The 24,808-nt window shown below is 35.1% G+C and overlaps 1 protein-coding gene across 3 annotated transcripts in view; it reads right to left on the reverse strand.

Moving 5' to 3' along the window:
* Nucleotides 1-24,808, reverse strand: part of TPR (translocated promoter region, nuclear basket protein) — a 65,430-nt gene that overhangs the window by 19,839 nt on the left and 20,783 nt on the right. For all 3 annotated transcript variants that reach the window (XM_032319111.1, XM_032319110.1, XM_032319112.1), the window contains exons 20-37: nt 24,593-24,733; nt 23,500-23,665; nt 21,889-22,055; nt 20,764-20,916; nt 20,269-20,385; nt 15,271-15,474; nt 14,984-15,168; nt 14,432-14,579; nt 10,885-11,022; nt 10,446-10,577; nt 9,133-9,263; nt 7,407-7,617; nt 6,286-6,429; nt 5,763-5,961; nt 4,437-4,642; nt 4,172-4,233; nt 1,678-1,886; nt 411-683 (exon numbers count right to left, since the gene is read on the reverse strand). In XM_032319111.1, the coding sequence (XP_032175002.1) occupies nt 411-683; nt 1,678-1,886; nt 4,172-4,233; nt 4,437-4,642; nt 5,763-5,961; nt 6,286-6,429; nt 7,407-7,617; nt 9,133-9,263; nt 10,446-10,577; nt 10,885-11,022; nt 14,432-14,579; nt 14,984-15,168; nt 15,271-15,474; nt 20,269-20,385; nt 20,764-20,916; nt 21,889-22,055; nt 23,500-23,665; nt 24,593-24,733 (2,986 nt within the window). The remainder of the gene's footprint in view (nt 1-410; nt 684-1,677; nt 1,887-4,171; nt 4,234-4,436; nt 4,643-5,762; nt 5,962-6,285; nt 6,430-7,406; nt 7,618-9,132; nt 9,264-10,445; nt 10,578-10,884; nt 11,023-14,431; nt 14,580-14,983; nt 15,169-15,270; nt 15,475-20,268; nt 20,386-20,763; nt 20,917-21,888; nt 22,056-23,499; nt 23,666-24,592; nt 24,734-24,808) is intronic.

Here is a 24,808-nt window from a genome sequence, read left to right on the forward strand (position 1 = left end):
CCTTCTATAGTTATAAAACCCAGGACTCCTATGATAATAAAACTTATATTGTATGTTTAGATTTGAAAATCCTTATATGGTCTTCTCTTACATGTCTTTTTTCTCAGAACCTGTATTAAGTTACATATAATGTTATGGGGTTGTATCACTTTAAAAATCAGTCAAAATAACTGGAGGAGAAGAAAGATATGAATGATGAAAATAAGTGATCTGGTAATAAACATGAAATCAAGTGTTAGGAATCCATTTGTCCTTTCTAACACCTATTAGAAAACAAGTATGTCAAAAGAATACTCAAGATGTGTATTTTACATTCAAGAAACTATAAATGCACAGGTCTACTCTAACTTCATTTTAAAATTAAGCTTCCCCTCAAATAAAAATCAATCAATCAATCAAACCAAGCTTACCAGTGCCAAATACTGCTGTCGAAGTAGAAGGCCGCTCAACTGATGAACTCTGAACAACCTCTACTATGTTGGGGGATAGCTCTTGATTTGCAGGCTCAATCTGAGGATGACTCTGCTGGGTGGGCTGCACAAAAGCTGTAGCCTGTGTTTGCTGCTGAACAGTTAAAATTGGCTGAGGGATAGAAGGCTGGACATTAGGACTAGTAGAACGGACAGAACCACTTGTGCTTCCAAAAACTGGAACATGTTCCACAGGCCCTTCTGACTGCATAGCTGAAAAAGAATTACAATACTTAATGTATTAAGTTTTCTATTCCTAGCAAAGCTGGATTTTACCTCCCTACTGTGTAACTGGCAATGTTTTTGTAGTTATTTGTGTATATAGTTATTTGCGTATTTTATATCTCTTACCATTCACTCAGCAAAAACAGTATGGGTAAGCATAATGTATTATGCATTTTTTGTGATGCCTATGTGCCTGCCATGGTAGTGTGTTTATGGTGGCATAATTAAATAAATATCTAAAACTCTTCCTAAGATTTTATTTAAATTACAATTAAATAAGATAAATAAATAAAAGAAACTCAAAGACAAATTATGAATTTTTTTTTTTTTTTAAAGATTTTATTTTATTTATTTGTCATAGAGAGAGAAGCGAGAGCAAGCACAGGCAGACAGAGTGGCAGGCAGAGGGAGAAGCAGGCTCCCTGCCAAGCAAGGAGCCCGATGTGGGACTCGATCCCAGGACGCTGGGATCATGACCTGAGCCGAAGGCAGCCGCTTAACCAACTGAGCCACCCAGGCGTCCCAAATTATAAATTTTTATTAAGCATCAGTAATGAGTAAAAAGCTACCCAGGGGAACAAAGAAAAAAGTAAACAAAGTAAAAAAGTCAGACAGTTTCAGTGAAAAACCAGTGTTTTTTGTATGGTTTTCCAAGGTAGATTTCATATCATTGTCTTTAACCATTAGGAGTAGAACTGCTGGCCTTAGAAAAACATGCTGTATACTTATAAATGTGTTATTTTCCTCCTTCTTCAGCTTCAAAAGGAAGCAGAAAGGAAGGGAATGGAAAGAGGGAGGAAATTCACTGCACTAATGAGTATCCTAGGAGTCACACCCTTGGAAATATTAACTACCCACTTTTACTATATGTTTGACTTTAGCTTTAGTGGAAATCTCATTTATCCTTGAAGTTGCTATCATCTTCTCATAATAAATCTAAATAAGCAGTCAATCCAATCAGATCTGTTCCCATTTTACTTACCTTCCTGTGATTCTACTTGCGTAGTGGGCATCACTGTAGCTGTTGGGGTAGTAGTAGGATTTGTGACAGTTGCAGGTGTGACCATTGGGCGGATACTAGCCCTGGGTGTTGATTTATTTCCAGCCATTGCTGCAGCTGTCACTTTACTTGGAGTAGACACAACAGGAGTAGGCTTGATATTGGCTGTTGGTGGGTCTGATGTGCTGGCACTTATGGAGGAGAAAATGTAAGAATAATGATTCATAAAAAAAAAAACGACTATAAATATTTACTTTATAAATATATAAAGTACATATACTTTATAAAAAAAAAACCACCACATAATCTTAAGAAAGAATAAAATTGGAGATCATGATCCCAGACTTCAAGATATATTATAGTAATCAAAACAGTATGATACTAGCACATAAACAGAAACAATACCAATGGAACAGAATAGAGAGCCCAGAAGTAAACCGATGATTATATGGTCAATTAATCTATTAACAAAGGAAGGAAGAATTTACAATGGGAAGTCTTTTAGGAATTGGTGCTGGGAAAACTGGGCAGGTACATGCAAAAGAATAAAACTGGACCACATTCTTAGACCATACACAAAAATAAACTCAAAATGAATTAAAGACCTAAATACGAGACCCAGGACCAGAAAAAGCCTAGAAGAGAGCACAAGCAGTAATTTCTCTGAAACTGGCCATAGCAACATTTTTCTAGATTATGTCTCCTGAGGCAAAGAAAACAAAAGCAAAAATAAACATTGGGATTACAGCAAAATAAAAGGCTTCTACACAGTAAGGGAAACAATTAACAAAACAAAAGACACCATACAGAATGGGAGAAGAAAACAGTAAATGATGTATCTGATAAGGAGTTAACATCTAAATTAAAGAACTCATTCAAAAAAAGAATTCAAAAAACCCAAATAATCTAATTAAAAAATGGGCAGAAGACATGAATAGATGTTTCTCCAAAAAAGACACACAGATGGTTAATAGATACATGAAAAAATGCTCAACATCACTAATCATCAGGGAAATGGAAATCAAAACCACCATCAGATATCATCTCACACAAGTCAGAGGGCTAGTATCAAAAAGACAAAATTTAACAAGTGTTGCCAAAAATGTAGAGAAAAGGGAGCCTTGTGCATTGTTGGTGGGAATGTAAATTGGTACAACCACTCTGGAAAATAGTATGGAGGGTCCTTAAAAAATTAAAAATAGAATTAGTATATGATCCAGTAATTACACTACTGGGTATTTACACAAAGAATATGAAATAGGTGAAGGGGATAAAAGTACACTTATGATGATCAACCAAGTAACATACAGAATCACTGAATCACTATAAAACATCTGAAACTAATATAACACTGTATTTTAACTATCCTGGAAATTGGCTTAAGCCTCTGCCTTCGGCTCGGATCATGATCCCAGGGTCCTGGGATTGAGCCGCGTTGCGCTCTCTGCTCAGCGGGGAGCCTGCTTCCTCCTCTCTCTCTGCCTCTCTGCCTACTTGTGATCTCTACCTGTCAAATAAATAAATAAAATCTTTAAAAATATATATATATATATAAACTATACTGGAATTTAAAAATAAATAAACAAATAAATAAATAAACCAAAAAACAGTGAGTTGTACTCTTTTTTTAAAAATTTATTTGACAGAGATCACAAGTAGGCAGAGAGGCAGTCAGAAAAAGAGAGGGGGAAGCAGGCTCCCCACTGAGCAGAGAGCCCGATGAGGGGATCAATCCCAGGACCCTGAGATCGTGTCCTGAGCCGAAGGCAGAGGTTTAACCCACTGAGCCTCCCAGGCGCCCCAGCTGTACTCTTTAAATAGGTGAATTGTGGGGGTTGTTAATTATATCTCAATAAAGCTTTAAAAAGGAAAAAATGGCACCATGGGTTTCTTCAATAAATGTTCAGCAAGTATGATAGAGATATAAACTCAGACCCTATTAATTCTATTTTTCCAAACGTGCTTTGGGTACTTTTGACAGATTAAAAAAAAGATTATAGAATATAATTTTGTATTTTTTATTCACTAAATATTTTAAAACTCTTACTGAAGAAGTTTTGAATTTAAGCATTAAAAACTATGCAAGAAATATTCTATAATTGTGCATCCTGACCAAGTAGAATATATTCAGTTGTTGATCACTGAATCCAAGTCTTAGCCTAGCTTCCTATGTGATGTTTGTTATCACATGACATCATAGAGAAAATCAGTAGCCTCTTAGAAGTCTAAAAGATGAAAAACAAGTTTTTTTTGGTCACAAAGCTCTACCTGACAGGAAAGTATGGTGAAAACAAGAGTTCTGGAAAAAAGGGTTGGTAACTACATGGTGCAGTTTTGCAAGATAAATAGCTCATTAGTACATATTTTTATAATATAGATTTGCTTTCTCCTCGAAGATCACTAACTCTTGCTTCAAGTTTAAAAGAAACTTTAAGACAAAAACAGATTAACAAACCGTGAGAGAACTAAAACTCACATTCCTCTTTCACCAGAAGCTGGAGTTGTTTTCAAAGTGATCTGTCTCTGCTGTTCTGGGACCTATAAAAAGAAAACTATGGATTATTTTGCCTGCCCTACGAGAGTTCACTCAACAATGCCATCAAAATATTTTACTTTTATTAATTCTCTTGGTATATTCTGTCTAGCCAAAATTCACTGACAAAAGCTTCTAAATCACCAGATACCTTCAAGTAAAATGTACAAGGACAGAATGATTTATTTACACAGAATTAGCCAACCACCTTATTAGTAGGTTCTTGAGGCTCATCTCTTTGCTCAAGGTGTCTCTCTTGATGCTCTCGGAGTTCTCTTTCTAAGCGACTAATTCGACCTTCATACTGGGATTTAAGAGCAGTCATTCGAACATCCAATTCATCTTTCTGCTGATCTAAGGCTCCATTCCTTTGTTTAAGCTCCTCATTTTCTTTAGTTAACTGATCTTTCACACCTAAAGAAGTAACCATGTGATTCTATTAATATTATAATCAAACACTGGAAGTAAAGAACATTTGTGTACTTCAACAGGTACACTAAGGTTGTTATCAGATTCTATTCCTGAGCTTTAACAGCTACAATTAATTGATATACAATATATCTGAATAAGCAAAATTTTAAACATATCTATATTTATGACTCCAATATGAAATGTACCTACTGCAACATAAAAATTCGTAACTTTCTCTAAGATCTCATAAAGATAAAGGATGTTCATAAACTGCAGTCAGAAGTCCTTTCACACAGCCTTTACTATTTCAACACATTATTAAAATACAAAGATACTATAAATTGTCAAATATTCATTTCATATAATCTAAAATACATACTAAAAATAATTAGGTAACTTTTTTTAATGAAATAATTGCTGAAACACTATATTACAGATCATTTAAAAAATTGCTTACAATAAAACCTAGCTGACTGGTCATTTTATTTACCCACTCACTAAGCAGAACAGTAAGCAAGGTGCAGTAAGGTCCAGGACACTGTAGCACTGGGCCCTTCACAAACTGGGTATGATATCCTCCCCGAAGGGCTGGAGGGGCCCTCAGAGAAGTAAGGCAAGTAAAATCACTGGGCTGGTAAGAGCCAATGCCATCTAGAATTTTACAGAAGGCCTCTGAACAGCACACTATGGACCCAAAGGATCACCAACAGAGGGTACTAACAGTTACACAACAAAGCAGAAGGCCAACAGTACTTCCTATTAGTAGCCAACAATTAGGAAAGGTTCATAAATAGATGAGAAACATGCTCATCATTTGAAAAATCAGACTGTTCTAATTCTGTGTCTAATTAAATAAGCCTTATATACATTTAAAGTAGCCTCCATGCCCAGTGTGGAGCCCATGCGGGACTTGAACTCACAATAGTGAGATCAAGAGCTGAGCCGAGATCAAGAGTCCCTCAACCATCTGAGCCCCCCAGGCATCCCACTCTAGTATTTAAAGCACACACACAGAAACCACTTCATAGTATTTACTTATTTCTTTCCCATTTAAATTTTAAGCCTGCATCAAATAACCAACTTTCACTCTCAAGTTCAAACTTCAGCATATACAGAAATTTACCAGCTAAATGTGCAATCTTTGACTTTGCTGCTACTATGGCCTTTCTTGTTTTTTCTTCCTTTTCAGTTATTTGCTGTCGGAGCTGCTCCTCTTGTGTGGTTCTATCTTGAAGATCCTGACGGAGTCGTGAAAGCTCAGACTGAAGCTGCACAGTCTGTTCCTGCAGATTTCTTGCTTCTGTCTCTTTTTCAGATAATGTCTTTAACAGAAAAGCAAAGTATTCACCATGTAATTCAATCAAATCAATACAAACTGTATGTCAGAATTAAAATGTAACCTACTAATCTGCTTATTTAGATTAAATGGAAGTATAAATGTAAAATGGTGGTCAAACCACCATTAAAGTAGATACCTGATGACTGGATACTATTTATATACACAAATCATTCAGGTAAAAAGGATAAATACGCATAACAAAGATTATGTATTTCCATTTGAAAAGAGAGTATTTAACATATTTCTTCTACTATTTAACAAGCAAATAATTAGGGACATGTACTCTTAAGTACTCTCATACTCATACCTTCTGCAGATTTTCTACTTGACTCTCTAGTGATTTTGCCTTTGTTTCAGCTTGATTGAGGGTATCTTTGAGCTCCTGCATTTCTTGGACTGAGACATGCTGTTCCTGGTGGTCTCCAGAAGACTGAGCCGAGGTCTCCATGACCTCAGAGGACAAGCAGTAATAATACATTTTCACATTTATACCTAGTAATTGCCACTTCTAAAAGTTCATCTAAGGAAATAATCACAGCTACACAAAAAATTTATCTTAAAAGAGTATTCATAAATGAACTTTCTATGGAATAACTCTACTGCCTGAAAGTAAGGTTATTAGTTAAAGAAGTTAGGGTTTTCCATACAACTGGATATTAGCCATCTAATCAAAATGATACTGCATCGTAGATGGATGTTTGACACAGAAATGAGTAAGGTGAAAAAGCAGGCTACAAAAATATAAAAATGATCTTATTTCTTTGGAAAAACACATTACATACATGTTAAGGAAGGCATACTGAAGTACTAATAGCAGTCAACACCAAGGGGTACGAATTTCGGATTTTTAAAATGTATTTTCTTATCTAACAGGTGCTAAATATGTAATTAAGTCAACATACAAGTTTTTTTACTTTGGGTAATTAGTTTAGATGCAAAATGTAGTAAGAACTAAAAAATTCTTTTTGATAGGTGGTTAATGTACACTATTGATATAATGCTATGAATAAAGCCTGATTAATTATAAAGAACAATCATTTTTTGGATATATATAATTTTATATAACTCAGCAGTGAGTTACAAGAACTGGTTTGAAAAGGGGCAATATTAAAGACTGGAAAACTGAACTAAAAATACCTAGAATTTACTAAAATTTCTTTATGAACTTACAGTGTAATATGCCTATAACAGGCATATTAAAGGGCAAATCTTAAAACCAAATAAAGATATCAATATAAACTTAAACTCATGTTCACAATCTAAAGACCAATAATAAAAATAATAAAGAAATAAGACTTTCAGGAATCATTATATATGTGTGTAAAGTATATAAGCCAAAACTGTGTATGCCAAAAATTACATATATATATATATTCATATATATACATATATAGAGAGAGAGGGAGAGAGAAAATTACTTCAAAATACCTTGTCCTGTTGTGCTTTAAGTTCTTCATATTGAGTCTTGTATCTACGCCCAATCTTCTTGACCTGAGTAATAGTTTTGACTTTTTCTTGGATATCAATTATTTTGGCATCTAAGTCCTTTTGTATGGTTTCCTTTTCACTTCTTACTTTATTTAAGTCTTCCTTTAGACTCTGGATTAAGTTCTGGTTGTTGGTCAAAGATGCATTCGATCTTAACAAAGAAAAAAAATGGGGTAAAGGAGAAAGATAAACATAGGAGACTTTTTTCAAATTTTAAAATCCTTTCATTTATATTACTATATGCTTTAAAATGTTTGGTATTTTAAAATACTAAAACACACACACACTCCAAAAGATAATTCATTAAATGATGAATTTGTGGTCCTTTAGGAAGGTTTTATTCCCTTACTGTAAAGGCATACATGCCCACTTTAAATAAGAGAAAACCTGAGCTACCAGTGGCTAATTAACATGCACAACTTTACACAGTAATCAAATGTTAGTACACAGATTTTAATCTACTTCTCCCTGTTATCAAATCTATACTCTTTCTACCATATTGGGTGTTGAGAAAGTAAGTCAGGCTTTGCAGTCTTTATCACATGTTCCTCCTTTCTTTCAACTTAAAAATGTGAAAATCTTTCTTAGCTTACAGGCTATGCAAAAACAGGCATTTAGGTTATAGTCTGCCAACCCCGTATTCATCATAAACTGAATTTGAGGGCAGATGACCTGAATTAAGAGTGTGGGTTTAACAACTAATTGTGACCTCGGGTATGTTTTTGAATCTTAGTTTCCTCATCTCTGAAATTAAGTATTATCTTTCCTACTCAAAATGCCAGACTGTTATAAAAAAAGAAAAGAGAATATAGATGAGAAAAATTCATAAGTTGTCAAGCTTTACAGAAGTAGGGAATGACATAAAAAAATGACATAAAAACTTTAAAAAGGTAAACCAGAAACATCAATTTTAATATTAAATTCCTTAACTTGATTTTTTAAAGCAAGCAGACTCCTGGCTGAGCATGGAGCCCAATGTAGGACTCAATCTCAGGACCCTGGAACCATGACCTGAGCTGAAATCAAGAGTCAGATGCTTAACCGACTTAGCCACCCAGGTGCTCCTGAATTTCATAACTTTTAAAGGACAATAAATAGTTCACTGTAAGTTCATTTAAAGAAACTTTTTTTTTAAGATTATATTTATTTTTTAAAGATTATATTTATTTGGGAGAACGAGCGAGCAGGGACAAAGGGCAGAGGGGAAGCAGACTCCTGGCTGAGTAGGAAGCCTGATGAGGACCTTGATCCCAGGACCCTGAGATCATGACCTGAGTCAAAGGCAGACACTTAACTAACTGAGCCACCCAGATGCCACCATTAAAAAAAAATTTCTAAAAACTTATGTTATTACACACTTCCAAATACTCATAAATATACAGTAACCAAAAGAAGAAAAATCTACTTGCAGAAGTTACTCTATTTAGAAACAATTTAGAATCAAAGGTACAGATTTTTTAAAAAAATCATATATAAAGACATAAAATTAAATTTTGGTTTGCTTGGCTTCATTAGTGAAAAAGGGAAAGCCACATGTAAGGGCTCTACCAAGTTTCATTTTTTCTAAACTCAGGATGCACTTGGAGAGTCAATATATAAAGAGTAGAAATAAACTTGCTTAAGAATTCATATAATAATACACAGTTTAAGGCTTCTTTCCATTTACCTTGCTATTTCAGCTTTAAGTCTCCCAATTTCTTCAGTCAACTGTTGAATACGCTTAGTATGAACTTCCTTTTCAGAAAGGAGCTTCCGATATTCTTCTGTATCTGGGTCTTTCTGTTGACTTACTAGATGCTGGAGTAGCAAAAATGCATAATATGGTTTTATAGGTTTTATGAAACTAATGTGCTATAAAATTAATGTGCTAATAAAACAACACCATTATCTAGCTATGTTTACATAAGATGCCTTCTATACATGGTGATCAAGCACCAAACTACAAAATAAGATTGAAACTTTGGTTTGTTTAGCTAAAAAGCCTAGCCAAAATGGGAAAGGGAAATAAAGTAAATGTCATTATGCATTATTTTTTCACAACTGCAAACAAATATTTCAAAACAGTTACAAAGGAGCCAAATAAAGGCATCCAGAAAAATTATAAGCTTTTAATATTAAATATCTATTATCACTAAAGTGACATTTATAAGAAAAAAATGTCTATCAATCATTATAATCGAAACAAAAAATATGAAGATAATCCTAAATATAAGTGATTCCATTAGCTAGGAAATAGAGCAGTAAAATTTAAGAAATATATCTAGATTTGGGACGATAACCCTCCTTTCTTGATTCTTCAGATTGCTTGTGTGACAAAAATAGGAATAAATGGGCTCTAAAATTTGACAATTCTATACAGATAATAATAGTCACTATTCTAGACCATTTTCTTTCCCTTTTTAAATTTTTTTTAAAAACAATTTTATTTATTTGACAGAGACACAGTGAGAGAGGGAACACAAGCAGGGCGAGTGGGAGAGGGAGAAGCAAGCTTCCCACTGAGCAGGGAGCCTGATGTGGGGCTCAATCCCAGGACGCTGGGATCATGATCTGAGACGAAGGCAGCCGCTTGAAGACTGAGCTACCCAGGTGCCCCTCTAGCCCATTTTTGAGGTGCCAGGTGACTACTTTACATTTACTAAGTTTTTTGTAAAATGAAAAGTAGCATTATATTTTCATATTTACAAATGAGAAAAACAGGTTCAGAAAGATTAAGGAGCTCTCACAAATCACATAACTAGTATCTGGCAAGGCAGATTTCCAACCTTTTGTTTTAATTCAGAGCTGAAGTTTCTAACATTTCCTGTGAACAAATCTTTTTAAAGTGCTTCAATAAACTAGACAAATCCATTTTATTATGCACAAAAATATTTTAGAAATAAAGGAAAAACACAAATTTGGAATTTAAGGAAATTAGCCATTTCCTAAAAAAAACCTTCCCTTTCACTAATCAACATTTCCATGTTTAACTGCATTTACCTGGTTCCGTGCTTTCCAACGTTTGACATCTTCTTCTAGTAACTTCTTCTCTGCTTGCAACATACCGCTTTTCTCACTCAGCTCGGCATTTGCTTCTTGTAAGGGTAAAATATCTAACTCCAGTTTCCTTACCTGAAAACAGGGCCAGTATTTTTTTTTAACAACTCATGTAAAAACTCTAATATTATTTTTTAAATTTTTTTTTAAGATTTTCATTTATTTATTTGACAGAGACCACAAGTAGACAGAGAGGCAGGCAGAGAGAGCGGGGGAAGCAGGCTCCCCACCAAGCAGAGAGCCCAACGCGGGACTCAATCCCAGGACCCTGAGAACATGACCTGAGCTGAAGGCAGAGGCTTTAACCCACTGAGCCACCCAGGCGCCCCAAAACTCTAATATTATTAAAAATGACTTTGTTCTTGATTAGTAAGCTCCAAACCTTTGCTTGCATCTGCTGTAAATCCTGTTCCAGCCTCTCCTTCTCTTCTCTTAACATCTTATTGGTCTCCATCACTACATTCATTGTTTCAGTTTTCTTCATCAGTTCCTCATGCTGGGCCATTGTTTTTGCAGTCACCTAAAGATTTCAAACACATGTGTACAGCAACATCCAACATTTGGTGAAGACCTATCTTTTCCTACCACTTCTAATCTTCCCTACAAAAAGTAAAAAGGATTTAAATGTCAGCTTTTAAAATGGAAATTTCTGAAAGTTTCCCATGTTTCTTTTTCTGTGATGCAAGCTAATGACAGAGTTTAAACAGATCCAAGAAATTACAGCGATTTAAGTGAAAAGATATAAATCCCACCAACAAATAATCAGTACTAACACTGGGTAAAAATATCAGTCCAGATCTCTATTGACCTTCCCTTATCTATTCTTTTTCTTGGTATACTGAATTTATTAATAGTTTTAAAATGATGTTCTTTGTCCTCAGTCCCTTCCCCGCCTTGTTCAGAAATTCTTCATTTCATTTGGTTGTTTCATCACTTTGGTTGTAAGCAACTTTCCTGGATATCTGTTCAATTGTGAGGAACTTCTTGTCTGTTCTCACTGGGTATAATTATCTATCGTTTACACATTACTTTATTCCCTCAGCATTTTTAAAGCTATGACTCAGGCCAAAGGACGAAGTTACAGCAACCAATCAAAAAGAGAAACCACGGGCCCTCCTCCCCATTCAACTGGAGCAGTTTTCCATAGGAGTACATTTTCCAGAAACACCTTGTAGACCTCAAAGTACTAGAAAGGAAGCTCCCATTCAAGGGCAAATTTATCTTGAGATACTGTAAATAATACGAATTTTTTGTCCATTTGAAATATATGCTATGCTGTAAGAAATAATCCTGTCAAATGTAACCACTATCCATAAAGTCCAACTTCTGGGATCAGGAAAGTATATTTAAATTGATTCCCATCATAACCAGTGGGACACATCTAACTCAACTGTGAACAGACACATCTCACAACCACCATGCTGCTGATTATGTGGCCTAGGGTCTCTTGCCTTGTCCCCCCTTCCTTCTACTACTTCCCTGCCTCTCTCTCTTTCCCTACAACAGCTTGGGGCGGCTTGCTAGAGTAGGTGTAAGGGGTTTCGGGTCACAGGCTGTGGGGGTGCTCCAGATACACCCAATTTCTTTTTTTAGGTCTGAACTAATGCCTACCCCCTAATGCCACTGTCCTTTCTTCACTTCCCACTACCACCCTTGGCCAAAGCACAGATTGTAATCCCCTCTCTCTCCTCTGAAATTGGCCTTTGGTGAGGAATTCAGGGCTTTGCCTGTATCTTTTCTCCCACCTTAATTGAGGGGTGCTGATTTTCCTTCCTCCTCCAGTGCCTTTGAGTACCATCACCACTCCACTTTCCACGACACTTCCTTGCTTTGGACAGAAGCCATCAGATAAGGTTGGAAAGTCTCTGACTTCCCGTGTTTAGTTTTAGAACAACATTTACTCCCTCTCCGCCAGCCTTGGAATAAATCCTGGGTCCTTAGCCCTGACGCCCTCTGGGGTCATCGTTGGCTGATTTGGTTCTTTAGCTCAGGTTTTGATGAAGTGAAAAGAATAGTCATTGGGGGTTCTCAGACCGGCTAGCTCTCAAAGTTCTTGGTGGTTAAACTTGGAGAAAAGCCACAGAAGAAACCTATAAGCGCACATGTGTCCTCTGAATGAACTATATTTGCTTTTGCTTTTAAAAATTGAAGAAGTTTTTTAACAGAGTTCTCATTTGGTCATCCCCGTAATCCATTTGAGTCTAGTTTGGAATCTGACAACTAAAACAAAAAGAACCTTGAATTCGGTGCATACTTTGGTTTTGGTGCTGCTGCTTCTCATGGTCCTCAGCAGGGATTAAGAAAGAACTCAGTGTGCATGGCAGATGCCTAAAATTGGTGGGCCTGATTTCTTGGCAAATTGCTACTTTTTCTGTTCAAGACCAGTAAATGTTTAGATGAGAATGCATACTAAAATAAAAGCCATTGCATTCTAAGGTTTTTTTTTTTTCTTTTTTAATTTAATGTTTAAGACCAGCTTTTAAAGCAGCAACTATCAAGTCCGAAAAGCAACTGATGTTTCCATTAATCTTTTTCTCAGGGGAAACCTTAGTTCTAATGGCTTAACATCCTGTAAATAAAGTTAATGTAACAGAATTGCCTAAGCAGCCTTTTCATCGACATGCCTGCTTTTAATGTAATTAAAAAAAGTATATGTTAACAAAAAAGTTATGGCTCAGCATTGCCATCCTATTTTTTAAAAAAATTGTTTATTTATTTATTTGAGAGAGAGAGAGAAGGAGGATGCATGTACAAGTGGGGGGAGGGGCAGAAAAAGGATGGGGTGGAGAGAGAGCAAGAGACTGACTCTCTGATGAGTCTGACATGGGGCTTGATCCCAGGACCCTGAGATTGTGACCTGAGCTGAAATCGAGAGTTGGTCACTTAACTGACTGAACCGCCAGACGCCCCTTGCTTCAGTACTATTTGATATAACGTGTTACTTTTCGCCTTTTCGGATTTTGTGTAGGTGTTGGTTTTCTCCTAACTTTGTCAGTTGGGTGTTTCCTAATATTTGCCTGAAGGAAAATTAAGTGAATATGCAATCTTTTTAAAAACCCTGATTCTGCTCTTTTCCCTCCAAATGTTAATGTCACAGAATTGGAGGGTCTGTTTACTTCCATGATGAGATGTTTGAATTGGATTGTTTCCTCAAGATGTAATTCTGAAGCTTTTCATTTCTGTATGAAAACATAAATCCCATAAATCTACTCACTTTCCCCTGGGTTTCAACACTTTTTCTCTAGCAGCCATTCCAAGAGCCATTATAACTCTCAATCAGTTAAAAGAAGAGAAATGATTCTAGGTCTTAATTTCCTTCCTTCCAGATGTTAAGTTGTATTACTGCATATCCGCAGAATGAGGGCACTGCAATTATAAGCTTTTGGGCAGTAGTGTAGGTTAAGGAGCTGAGCTTGTGCTATGACCATCCATTCACAACCCTTCCTCGTTGATAGCTTTGACTACTTTTTACTCCCTTGCTAAGGAAGAAGTATTCTGTAGCAATTTCTATCTACAACCCTATCCAAGGATAACTACTCAGACATATACGTGACAACATAATAATAAAGATAACTGAAATTTATTAAGTACTCACTATGCACCGGACACATTTCTAAATGCTTCGTATACTTTAACTCAGTTAATCCTTAATATTATTATCATTCCAATATTACAGATGAGGAAATTTAAGAGCAGGGAAATTAATATACCTAAGACACACATCTAATAGTATGAAGCTAGAATTTAAAACCATGTAGTCTGATTGCCACTAGTCTTTTATCATTATGCAGTATCACTGTTACAATGTTTTAAATAGTTTATGAGTTTAGGAAAAGCGCTTATTTCAAATTAAATTTTATATCCTAAGAAATAAAAAATTAGCTCTCTTTCGACTTAACAACTGCTCTCTTAAAGTTTAGGATACATACCTGGACTTTCTCTCTTTCAGCATTTAGACTATCCTGCAGTTCCTGCAGCTCTCTTTCTAAAAGTTCAACTCTTTGTCGATAACGCAGACTCTCAACCTGAGCCACCTCAAACCTGGTTTCAGCAATTTCTTTTTCTCGTCGTATAAATCTGTAAGAACATGTAAGATTTTATTTGAATAAAAAAAAAATGCCAACAACACAGCATTTCAAAACTTAATTTTTAACATGACAAAAACCACTGACTTTAATAACTATTTTTACATCTTTTAATAATGAGGCATTTTAAAATTATAAACAGTGGCTTTACAAATGTGCATCTAAAATTACTCAAAAGGCATTTAGTTTTTCAAAGAATCCACTCAACTTCTTACTATCAGATTTAACTTAATCATTTCTTTAATTTGGCATATGTCTAAACGTCAAAAATGATCACTAAGGGATGGAATGGGCTTTATAAGTAAATAGCTCATAACCCCCACTTCCCTAATATACACATTTATAGTTGCATTACACAGTTGTTGATATACCACAGAGATGAAGCATCGGATTTACCTCAGAATTTCTAAAATTTGTTCTTGAGATTTTCCTTCCTCACTGAGAGATACATTCAAGGGACCTTGTACACCTTCTTTCACAGAGGCAACAACCTTGTCACTTAATTTTTCAATCTGATCATGAAGTAATCTGTTTTGTTTCTCTAGATCTTCACAGCGAGACATACACTTGGCAACTTCATCCTGTAAACAACAGTCTATTATAATAGCAGACTTTCCAGTGTACATTTAAAAACCCCAAACCTTTAAATTCTCCAGAATATTCTATCATGACTACAGTAATACCTTTAACATTCTCTCTCTTTCCTCCCAAGACGCTTTACACTCCAATAACTGTGATTCTGCTTTCTGGGTTGTTTCTTCCAAATGCTGACGGACTGATGCCATTTTGGAAACCTGCTCCTTGGCAGCTTGCAGAGCTTCAACATCAGCAGCATGTAGCATCAATTCTCTCTCATACTTATTCTGAGCTTCCACAGCTATTTTAGCCTGTAAGAAATTATTCCTCCATTGATACAAGATTAAAAACTCATAAGCCTAGTCAATATTTTCTGAAACGATGTACACTATATTATTTATGATAACAAAAGACAACCTAAATGTACCAAATAGGAGAATAAGTAGAAGTTACACTGCATCTATTTAATGAAATATATACTGTTTACAAGAGACCCATTTTAGACCTAAAGACACCTACAGATTAAGGGAAGGGATAGAGAAACATTTATCATGTAAATGAAGTCAAAAGAAAGCCAAACTTGTAACAGAGAAAATAGATTTTTAACCAAAGACTATAACGAGACGAAGATGGGCACTATATCATAATATCCAAAAGGAAATAATTGTAAATATTTATGCCCCCAACATGGGAGCACCCAAATAAATAAAACAGTAACAATCATAAAGGAACTCACTGATAATAATACAATAATCGTAGGGAACTTTAACACCCCACTTACATCAATGGACAGATCATCGAAGCAGAAAATCAATAAGGAAACAATGGCTTTGAAATGAAACACTGGACCAGATGGACTTAACAGATATACTCAGAACATTTCATCCTAAAGCAGCAGAATACACATTCTTTTTGAGTGCACATGGGACATTCTACAGAATAGAATCTTATCACATGCTAAGTCACAAGTCAGGCCTAGACAAATACAAATAGACTGAGATCATACATACCATGCATATTTTCCCACCACAACACTAGGAAACTTGAAGTTAACCCCTAGAAAAAATGTGGAAAGGCCACAAATACATGGAGGTTAAAGAGTATACTACTAAAGAATGAGTGGATCAACCAGGAAATTAAAGAAATTTAAAAATACATGGGAACAAGTGAAAATGAAAATACGATGGTCTAAAACCTTTGGGAGGCAGCAAAAGTGGTCCTAAGAAGGAAGTATATAATAAAAATACTGGCTTACCTCAAGAAGCAAGAAAAATCTCATATATGCAACCTAACCCTAAACCTAAATGATCTAGAAAAAGAACAACAAATGAAACCTAAAGCCAGCAGAAACAAGGAAATAATTAAGATTGGAGCAGAAATAAATCACATAGAAACAAATAAAAAACCCCAGTAGGACAGATCAATGAAATCAAGAAGTAATTCTTTAAAAGATTAATAAAATTAATAAATCCTTAGCCAGACCTGTCAAAAAGAAAAGAGAAAGGACCTAAATAAATAAAATCATGAATGAGAGATATCACAACCAACACCACAGAAATACAAACTGTAAGAGAATATTATGAAAAATTACATGCCAAGAAATTAGGCAATATGGAAGGAATGGATGCATTCCTAGACACATATAAACTACCCAAAGTGAAACAGGAAGAAATAGAAAAGTTGAACAGACCCATTAACCACCAAAGAAATTGAATCAGTAATCAAAAATCTCCAAACAAAAAAGTCTAGCCAGATGGCTTCCAGGGGAATTCTATCACACATTTGAAGAAGACTTAATACCTATGTACCAAAAAATAGAATACCAAATACCAAAAATATAGAAATGGAAGTAAAACACCCAAATTCATTCTATGAGGCCAGCATTATCCTGAATCCAAAACCAGACAAAGACCCCACTAAAAAGGAGAATTATAAGCCAACACCACTGATGAACACTGATGTAAAAATTCTCAACAAAGTAACAGCAAATTGAATCCAACAGTACATTAAAAGAACCATTCACCACAATCAAGTGGGATTTATTCCTGGGTGGCAGTGGTGGTTCAGTATTTGCAAATCAATCAAAATGATACACCACATTAACAAAAAAGGGTTAAGAACCATATGAACCTCTCAATAGATGTGAAAAAAGCATCTGACAAAGTATGACATCTATTCATAAAAGTAGGGATAGAAGGAACAACAAATCCCTCAACACAGTAGGGATAGAAGGAACATACCTCAATATAATAAAGGCCATATATGAAAAACCCACAGCTAATATCACCCTCAATAGGAAAACCTGACAGCTTTTCCTCTATGGTCAGGAACAACACAAGGATGTCCACTCTCACCACTGTTATTTAACACAGTACTGAAGTCTAGTCTCAGCAATCATACAACAAAAAGAAAGAGAAAGCATCCAAAGAGTCAAGGAAGAAGTCAAAATTTCACTATCCTCAGATGACATGATAAACTCTATCAAAAAATTGCTAGAACTGATACATGAATTCAGTAAAGTCACAGGACACAAAATCAACATACAGAAATCCACTGCATTTTTATACAATAATAAAGCCTCAGAAAGAGAAATCAAGGAGATCAATCCCATTTACAATTGCACCAAAGACCATAAGACACCTAGGAATAAATCTAACCAAAGAGATAAACGATCTGTACTCTGAAAACTATGTAACACTGATGAAAGAAATTAAAGATAACACAAAGAAAAAGAAAGACATTTCATGCTCATGGATTGGAAGAATAAGTATTGTTAAAATGTCTATCCTACCCAAAGGAGTGTACACATTTAATGAACTCTCTATCAAAATACCATCATTTTTCAGAGACCTAGACCAACGAATCCTAAAATGTGTATGGAGCCACAAAAGACCCTGAATAACCAAAGCAACCTTGAAAAAAGAAAAGCAAAGCTGGAGGCATTACAATTCCAGATTTCAAGCTGTACTGCAAAGTTGTAGTCACTAAGACAGGATGATAATGGAACAAAAAACAGACACATAAGAGAACAGAACAGAGAACAGAGGAATGAACCCACAACTAAGAAAGAACATCCTATGGAAAAAGACCCTTCAAAAAATGATGTTGGGAAAACTGGACGGCCACAAGCAGAAGCAGCAGAAGAATGCAACTAGACCACTTTCTTACACCATACACAAATATACTCAAAATGGATTAAAGACCTAAATGTGAGACAGGAACCATCAAAATCCTCAAGGAGAACAAAGGCAGTACCCTTTCTGGCACTGGCTGTCCCAACTTCTTATTAGATAGGTCTCCTAAGACAATAGAAACAAAAGCAAAAATAAACTTTTGGGACTTTATCAAAATAAGCTTCGGCACAGCAAAAGAAACTAAACTAAAAGTCAACCTATGGAACAGGAGAAGGTATTTGCAAATGACATATCTGATAAAGATTAGTATCTAAAATACGTAAAGAACATGTCAAATCCAATACCCCAAAAACAAACGATCCAGTTAAAAATAGGCTTATGACATAATGAACAGACATTTTTCCAAGACATACAGATGGTTAACAGACACATGAAAAGATTCCCAATATCACTCTCATTGTTAGGGAAATAAAATCAAAATTACAACGAAGATATCACCTCACACTTGTCAGAATGGCTAAAACGAACAATACACGAAACAACAGATGTTGGCAAAGATGTGGAGAAAGAGGATCACTCTTACATTACTGGCAGGAATACAAACTGGTGTAGCCACTCTGGAAAACAGTATGGAAGTTCCTCAAAAAGTTAAAAATAGAACTGCCCTACAATCCAGCAAATTGCACTACTAGTTATTTATCCAAAAGATAAAAAAAATACTGATTTGAAGGGACACTTGCACCCCAGTGTTTATAGCAACATTATCAATAATACCAGTATTATGGAAAGAGCCCAAATGTTCACTGACTGATGAAAGGATAAAGAAGATATGGTATATATATAATGGAATATTACTCAGTCATAAAAAATAATGAAATCTTGCTATTCGCAACATTCTGGACAGTATTGTGCTAAAAGAAACAGGTCAGAGAAGGACATATACCATATGATCTCACTCATGTGTGGAATTTAAGGAAAAAAAACAACAGAACATGGGGGAAAAAAAAAAAAAGGCAAACCAAGAAACAGACTCTTAACTATAGAGAACTGAGGGTTACTGAAGGGAAGGTGGGTGGGGGGATAGGTTAAATAGGTGATGGGAATAAAGGAAGGAACTTGTGAGGAACACTGGGTGTTGTATATAAGTGATAAACCCCTAAATTCTACACCTGAAAATAGTATTACACTGTATGTTAACCTACTGGAATTTTTTTAAAAATTGGAGAAAAAGAACCTTTACCACAAAAACAAAGAAGAAATATTAAAGAACTGTTCAAAACGAAACTTATGAAGACTATGTAGCAATCTGGAGGAGGTTTTATGAAATAAAGGCTAAGTATAACTCAGATATGTAAAAATACACATGCACACATGCATACAAATTAAAAGTCAACAAAGGGAAATAATAATTTATTTTAATATTGAATTATGGATACATTCATTTTAATTTCCAACATTATTACATTTGGCAATAAATCAAGAATAATTCATTTTCGTCTAATTACTTTGAAGTACATTCCTCTATATTCAATTTTTAAATTAATCTTCGTACGTACACACACACACACACAAACACACTATATACAAGTAAGCAATAAATGTGACAACCACCATTTTGCACCCCCCCAAAAAATCTGTCATGAAATGAATGGTTATTCATATACTACCCAACTTAAAAATGAAAACATTATTAATCTCCTTACTTGTCTTCCTTTCCCATTCTATCTCAGTTTTATTCTCACTCGTATTTTTATATTTTTTCCCCATTTGTGAAGACTGATTTGCGATTCCTGCACTATTTACTTTTAGCCTTCACTTTTCAGCTGATCTTCACCCAAATTCCACAACAGTGTAAATAACTTTGCATTTCTCTGAGGTTCGCCCATCCCCAAGATGTATTAATATACTCCAAGAACCGTTCCCTCGGATCAAATCTCATTTATCAATAACTGGCTCCAAATCAGCACTTACCTGTTCCTGACAGTCACGTCTGGCTTGCTGCTCATTATTCAAAGCTGTGCCAGCTCTCTGAAGAGCTTCTTGTACTTCACTCTGAACGCTGTTGAGTGTTTTCTTTAACTCTGATAACTAAACCAGGAGAACATTAAAACCAGAGTTAACTACAAACTTATTTTATAGTAAAGACAGATTTAAAATATCAAACTAGTCCAAAGGGAGTTCTTATTAAATTTACAAGGTAACTTGATATTATCTGCACAAACTTTACAAGTCTATATTCACTAAAATACCAATGCTTGGACAGAGGCTTCTAAAAAGCAGCATTGATACCTACTACCATAAAGCAGTCTAAAATTCTTAAAAGAAAACACATACAGACCTAAAGAGCAGAGTAATGCATGAAACTATTATTAAATGTGTTTAATCAGTATCTGCTGAGATGATACTAATGAGCTATTCAAATCCTTACACACACAAAGGACTGATATGGTTAATAAACCAATTTACCTGTTGTTCCATGCTCTCTATGGCTTTTCTCTTGTCATCCTGAAGTTCCTGCTTTTCCTTCTCTACTTCCATCAACTTCTTTTCCAACTGTGTCTGAAACTCAGCTGACTCTTTTAAACGAACTTCAATATTCTTACGTACTTCTTCTGTCACCTTTAGCAACACCCAAATAATAGGATACAAAAATTATATGTATTTAAAATTAGAGTTTCTCTAAGTCTAAACTAAGTTTGAGAAGTACTAAAAATTAACATTTGCCTTGTATTAAAAAAAAAAATCATCAATGCTGAACAAAGAATTTAAAAACAGCATTTAAAATCTTAAGTTACCACTTAACTAGGCTACTGGTCATTTTTCTTTTGAAGTGAAATTTCCATTTCCCCATTTCTCTCTCAATCCTCATATCCACTTGCCGCCAAATCTGTCCATTCTACCACTGAAAGGTTTTCTTCCCCACATATCTTGATTTTCATGATGCTAAGCACCAAAGAATCTTTTAAAACTGTGACTCTAGACCACTACAATAGCCACTGAAATAAACTCTATCCTCCAATCTACTACACATTAAGCTAACTAAAACAAATTCTGATTATAACGTGTTGAAAGAAATCAAGAGCTCTTAATAATCTAACAGAATACAATTTAATATGATGTTCAAAACCTTTCCAACTTGGTACTTGGTATATTTAGAATTCTATTTCTCTTTGTTTCACTTCACAGAGTCAATATGTTAGCCAACCTGTTCTCATCTGAAGTCTTTTTACTTGGCTGAGGGTTCCTACTATATGGAATAGTCTTCTACCTTTGAATATCCAAATGATACTGTCAATGCTGTGAACAAATGCCGTCTCTCTTGTGAAGTCATGCAGGAGACCACTTCCTTCCCATTCACACTAACATCTGATCTGAACCTTTCTTACAGCAATTATACTCTTCTTTGTTTTATGAATTTTGTGGGTTTTGTTTTGTTTTATCTGGCTTATTAGACATAAGTACTTTTAAGGTGTAAGAGGTAAACACAATGATGTCACTTGAACTCACATTTACTACAGTGCTTACCCACAACAAGCTCCTAATTTACAAAATGTTAAGTGCATTCAAAATGAATTTAAAAATTGTATATACCTGTTTTTCCTTGTTAAGAGATTCTTCTAAACTAGTAACCATTGCACGATACTGTTCCACATTACTAGTACTTGTTTTGAGTCTCTCCTTCAAATCATTCACCTGCTCTTCCGCCTGCCTTAGCTGACTCAGAAGATCATCCACATCTTCTTTGCTGGTAGGCTGACCTAAAAGATTTAAGAGCTTTCTTACAATTAACATTTTAAATGACATTAGAGATAACTTTTGTCTAAGATTAGTGAAATTAGGATTAAGGCTCAAATGAGGAAGGATTTATTTTAAAAGTGTATTTCAACCTATGCTAAATACCAAAATGAAAACAAGTATTTTGCCAGGATATTGTGATTTCTTCTTCAAAATATCAAATATTTGAAATCTGCTATTACAAATATTAAAAAGATATTTAAATGAGAAGAATACTAATATTTGCACTAAACTGAGATACTTGAAGATACTACCAGGTTTTTAATTTATTATTCAAACACTGCTTACTCTAAAACACTAAACACTTAAATCATTCAGTCCAATTTTCATTCTAAAATCCATGGGAAAGGAAGAAATTGCAGACTGAAAAGGATGTTTGCTTATCATATTATCTATAAGAAAGCACTACTGACTATTGAAAAACTATATATCCACTATATCTTTATATATTATGTACATATATATACATAGACAAACACATATATATCATATCTTCTTTTAAGATTACCTGGACTAAAGGCTTTGCATTTGAAATTGTGTATTCATAAAGATAAGAGTAAGCTAATGAAACAAATCTTTAAACTAAGACTATCAATGAACAATGATTATGAATACTACTCTAAAAGAGACCAAACAAATCAATTATTTCTGTAAATGAGCCTTATTATGGTTTTAACAAGGGAGAATGAAGAATTTAAGTATTAACTCTCCTCAAGAGGAAACATTTTTAAAGTATCAATAAATGGGGGCGCCTGGGTGGCTCAGTAGGTTAAGCCACTGCCTTCAGCTCAGGTCATGATCTCAGGGTCCTGGGATCGAGTCCTGCATCGGGATCTCTGCTTAGCAGGGAGCCTGCTTCCCTCTATCTCTCTCTCTCTCTGCCTGCCTCTCCGTCTACTTGTGATCTCTCTCTCTCTCTGTCAAATAAATAAATAAATAAAATCTTAAAAAAAAAAAAAAAACTATCAATAAATGGTTTCAACAACTGGAAAACTAGAGCATACCTTGGTCAGGTGCCATATAGAACTATTCTGAATCTTGTAAGTCTGCAAATTTACTAATTTAAGCCTAAAACTAAGCTTTACTATATGAGAATAAAAGGTTTTTTTTTTCTCTTTTGCTACTATCCACAAAAAATAGGCTATTTACAAGGTATGTTATCAGCCTAAAAAAGTACTTTACTGGGATGCCTCTGGCTCAGGTCCTAATCCCAGAGTCCTGGGATCAAGCCCTGAGTGACGCTCCCTGTTCACCAGTCTGCTTCTCCCTCTCCGTCTGCCCCTCTCTCCTGCTGGTACTCCCTCCCTCTCTCTCTAGCTTGTTCTCTCTCAAATAAATAAAATCCTTAAAAAAAAAAAAAAAAGGAAAAAAGTAATTTACTATCAGCCTACTTAATTATTGATTTACCTTTACCAGTTCTCTGTGAGGACTGAGAAGCAAGCTGTACTTCCATATTACCGAGATGTTGTTTCAATGTAGCAATTTCCTTTTGAGCATTTTTTAATAATTCTTTTGTGTTAAGATGAAGATTTGTCTCAGTATCTAGCTGTCTCTTTGTATCTAAAAGTTGAACCTAAAAAGAAAAATACATTAATCCTGCAAATACTATCTTTAGGTTCTTAAGTAATCAGTGGTTCACATTATCTTTTTATAATACTTTAAACTCTGGCCCAGATAGAATAATATAAACCAAATCTGAAATAACTGGAAAAAAAAAATTGTGTGATACCTGAGACAGGAAACAAAGCAGTAAGCCCCACAAATTCCCTAGCTTCCTGACTTAGGAAGGTCCAGGCTTTAACACAGGGAAATCAGGGAAATAAGGCAGGGGCCAGCAGACTCCTTGAATTGAGGACATGTAACTGAGAGTACAGGAAGAATAAATTAGATCAAATTCCTCAGACAGACTTCTACAGAGAGCTGCACTGGTAGAGTACCCTGGACATTTGCAGTGGATCCCTCTTGAATAGTCAGCAAAATAGTCATCAGTGTATACATGTGAAATTATCCTAGACAGGGTTAAGAATCACCCAAAGGGACTAGAGTGAAGAGTGTCTGGTGCTCATAGCGAGTTAGGAATAATGCCCGTTACCAGCAGCCAGACTGAAAACACACAATTCATTGGACACTGGGACGAGTATTCAGGAAGGTCTCAGCTTAACAGTAGAGAATAATTAGTTATAGACTGAGCGCTGCTTTGGGCCTACCTAATAAATCATAAAAAGTAACACTCAAGAGAATCAAACTATTTTCAATTATTGCATCCCAGAACAAAACCCAAGATTTACAGGATTATAAAAATATCTAGCACTTAAGAGGATAAAACTTACAATGTATGGAACCCAAAAATTACTAGACACACAAAGGCAAGAAAAACTTAACAGCTTGAAAGAAGTCTCTCTAAAACCATGATTCAACAAGAGATGGCAGTGTACCTACATACCAGCTTCACTTCTGGAAATAAACAACTTACGGATATTCGTATACTAAATTGACTCACATCTAGATTTCTAGTAAGTGTATGCCTTTGCTCCACCTCATTTTCCAGCTTCTTCTTTAGATGAGATATCTCATGTTCCAGTTTTTCTATCTGGCTACTAAGCCTTTGTTTGGTTTCTGTTTCAGATCGCTCTAATATTCCCTAAGGTAAAAAAAGATTTTGATTATGCTTAAGAAAAAAGTTAAAAAGCAATGCAAAGAAAATTAAAGGCTACAG

Source organism: Mustela erminea, chromosome 17 (genome assembly GCF_009829155.1).
Source record: "Mustela erminea isolate mMusErm1 chromosome 17, mMusErm1.Pri, whole genome shotgun sequence".
In the NCBI taxonomy this organism is placed as follows: domain Eukaryota; kingdom Metazoa; phylum Chordata; class Mammalia; order Carnivora; family Mustelidae; genus Mustela; species Mustela erminea.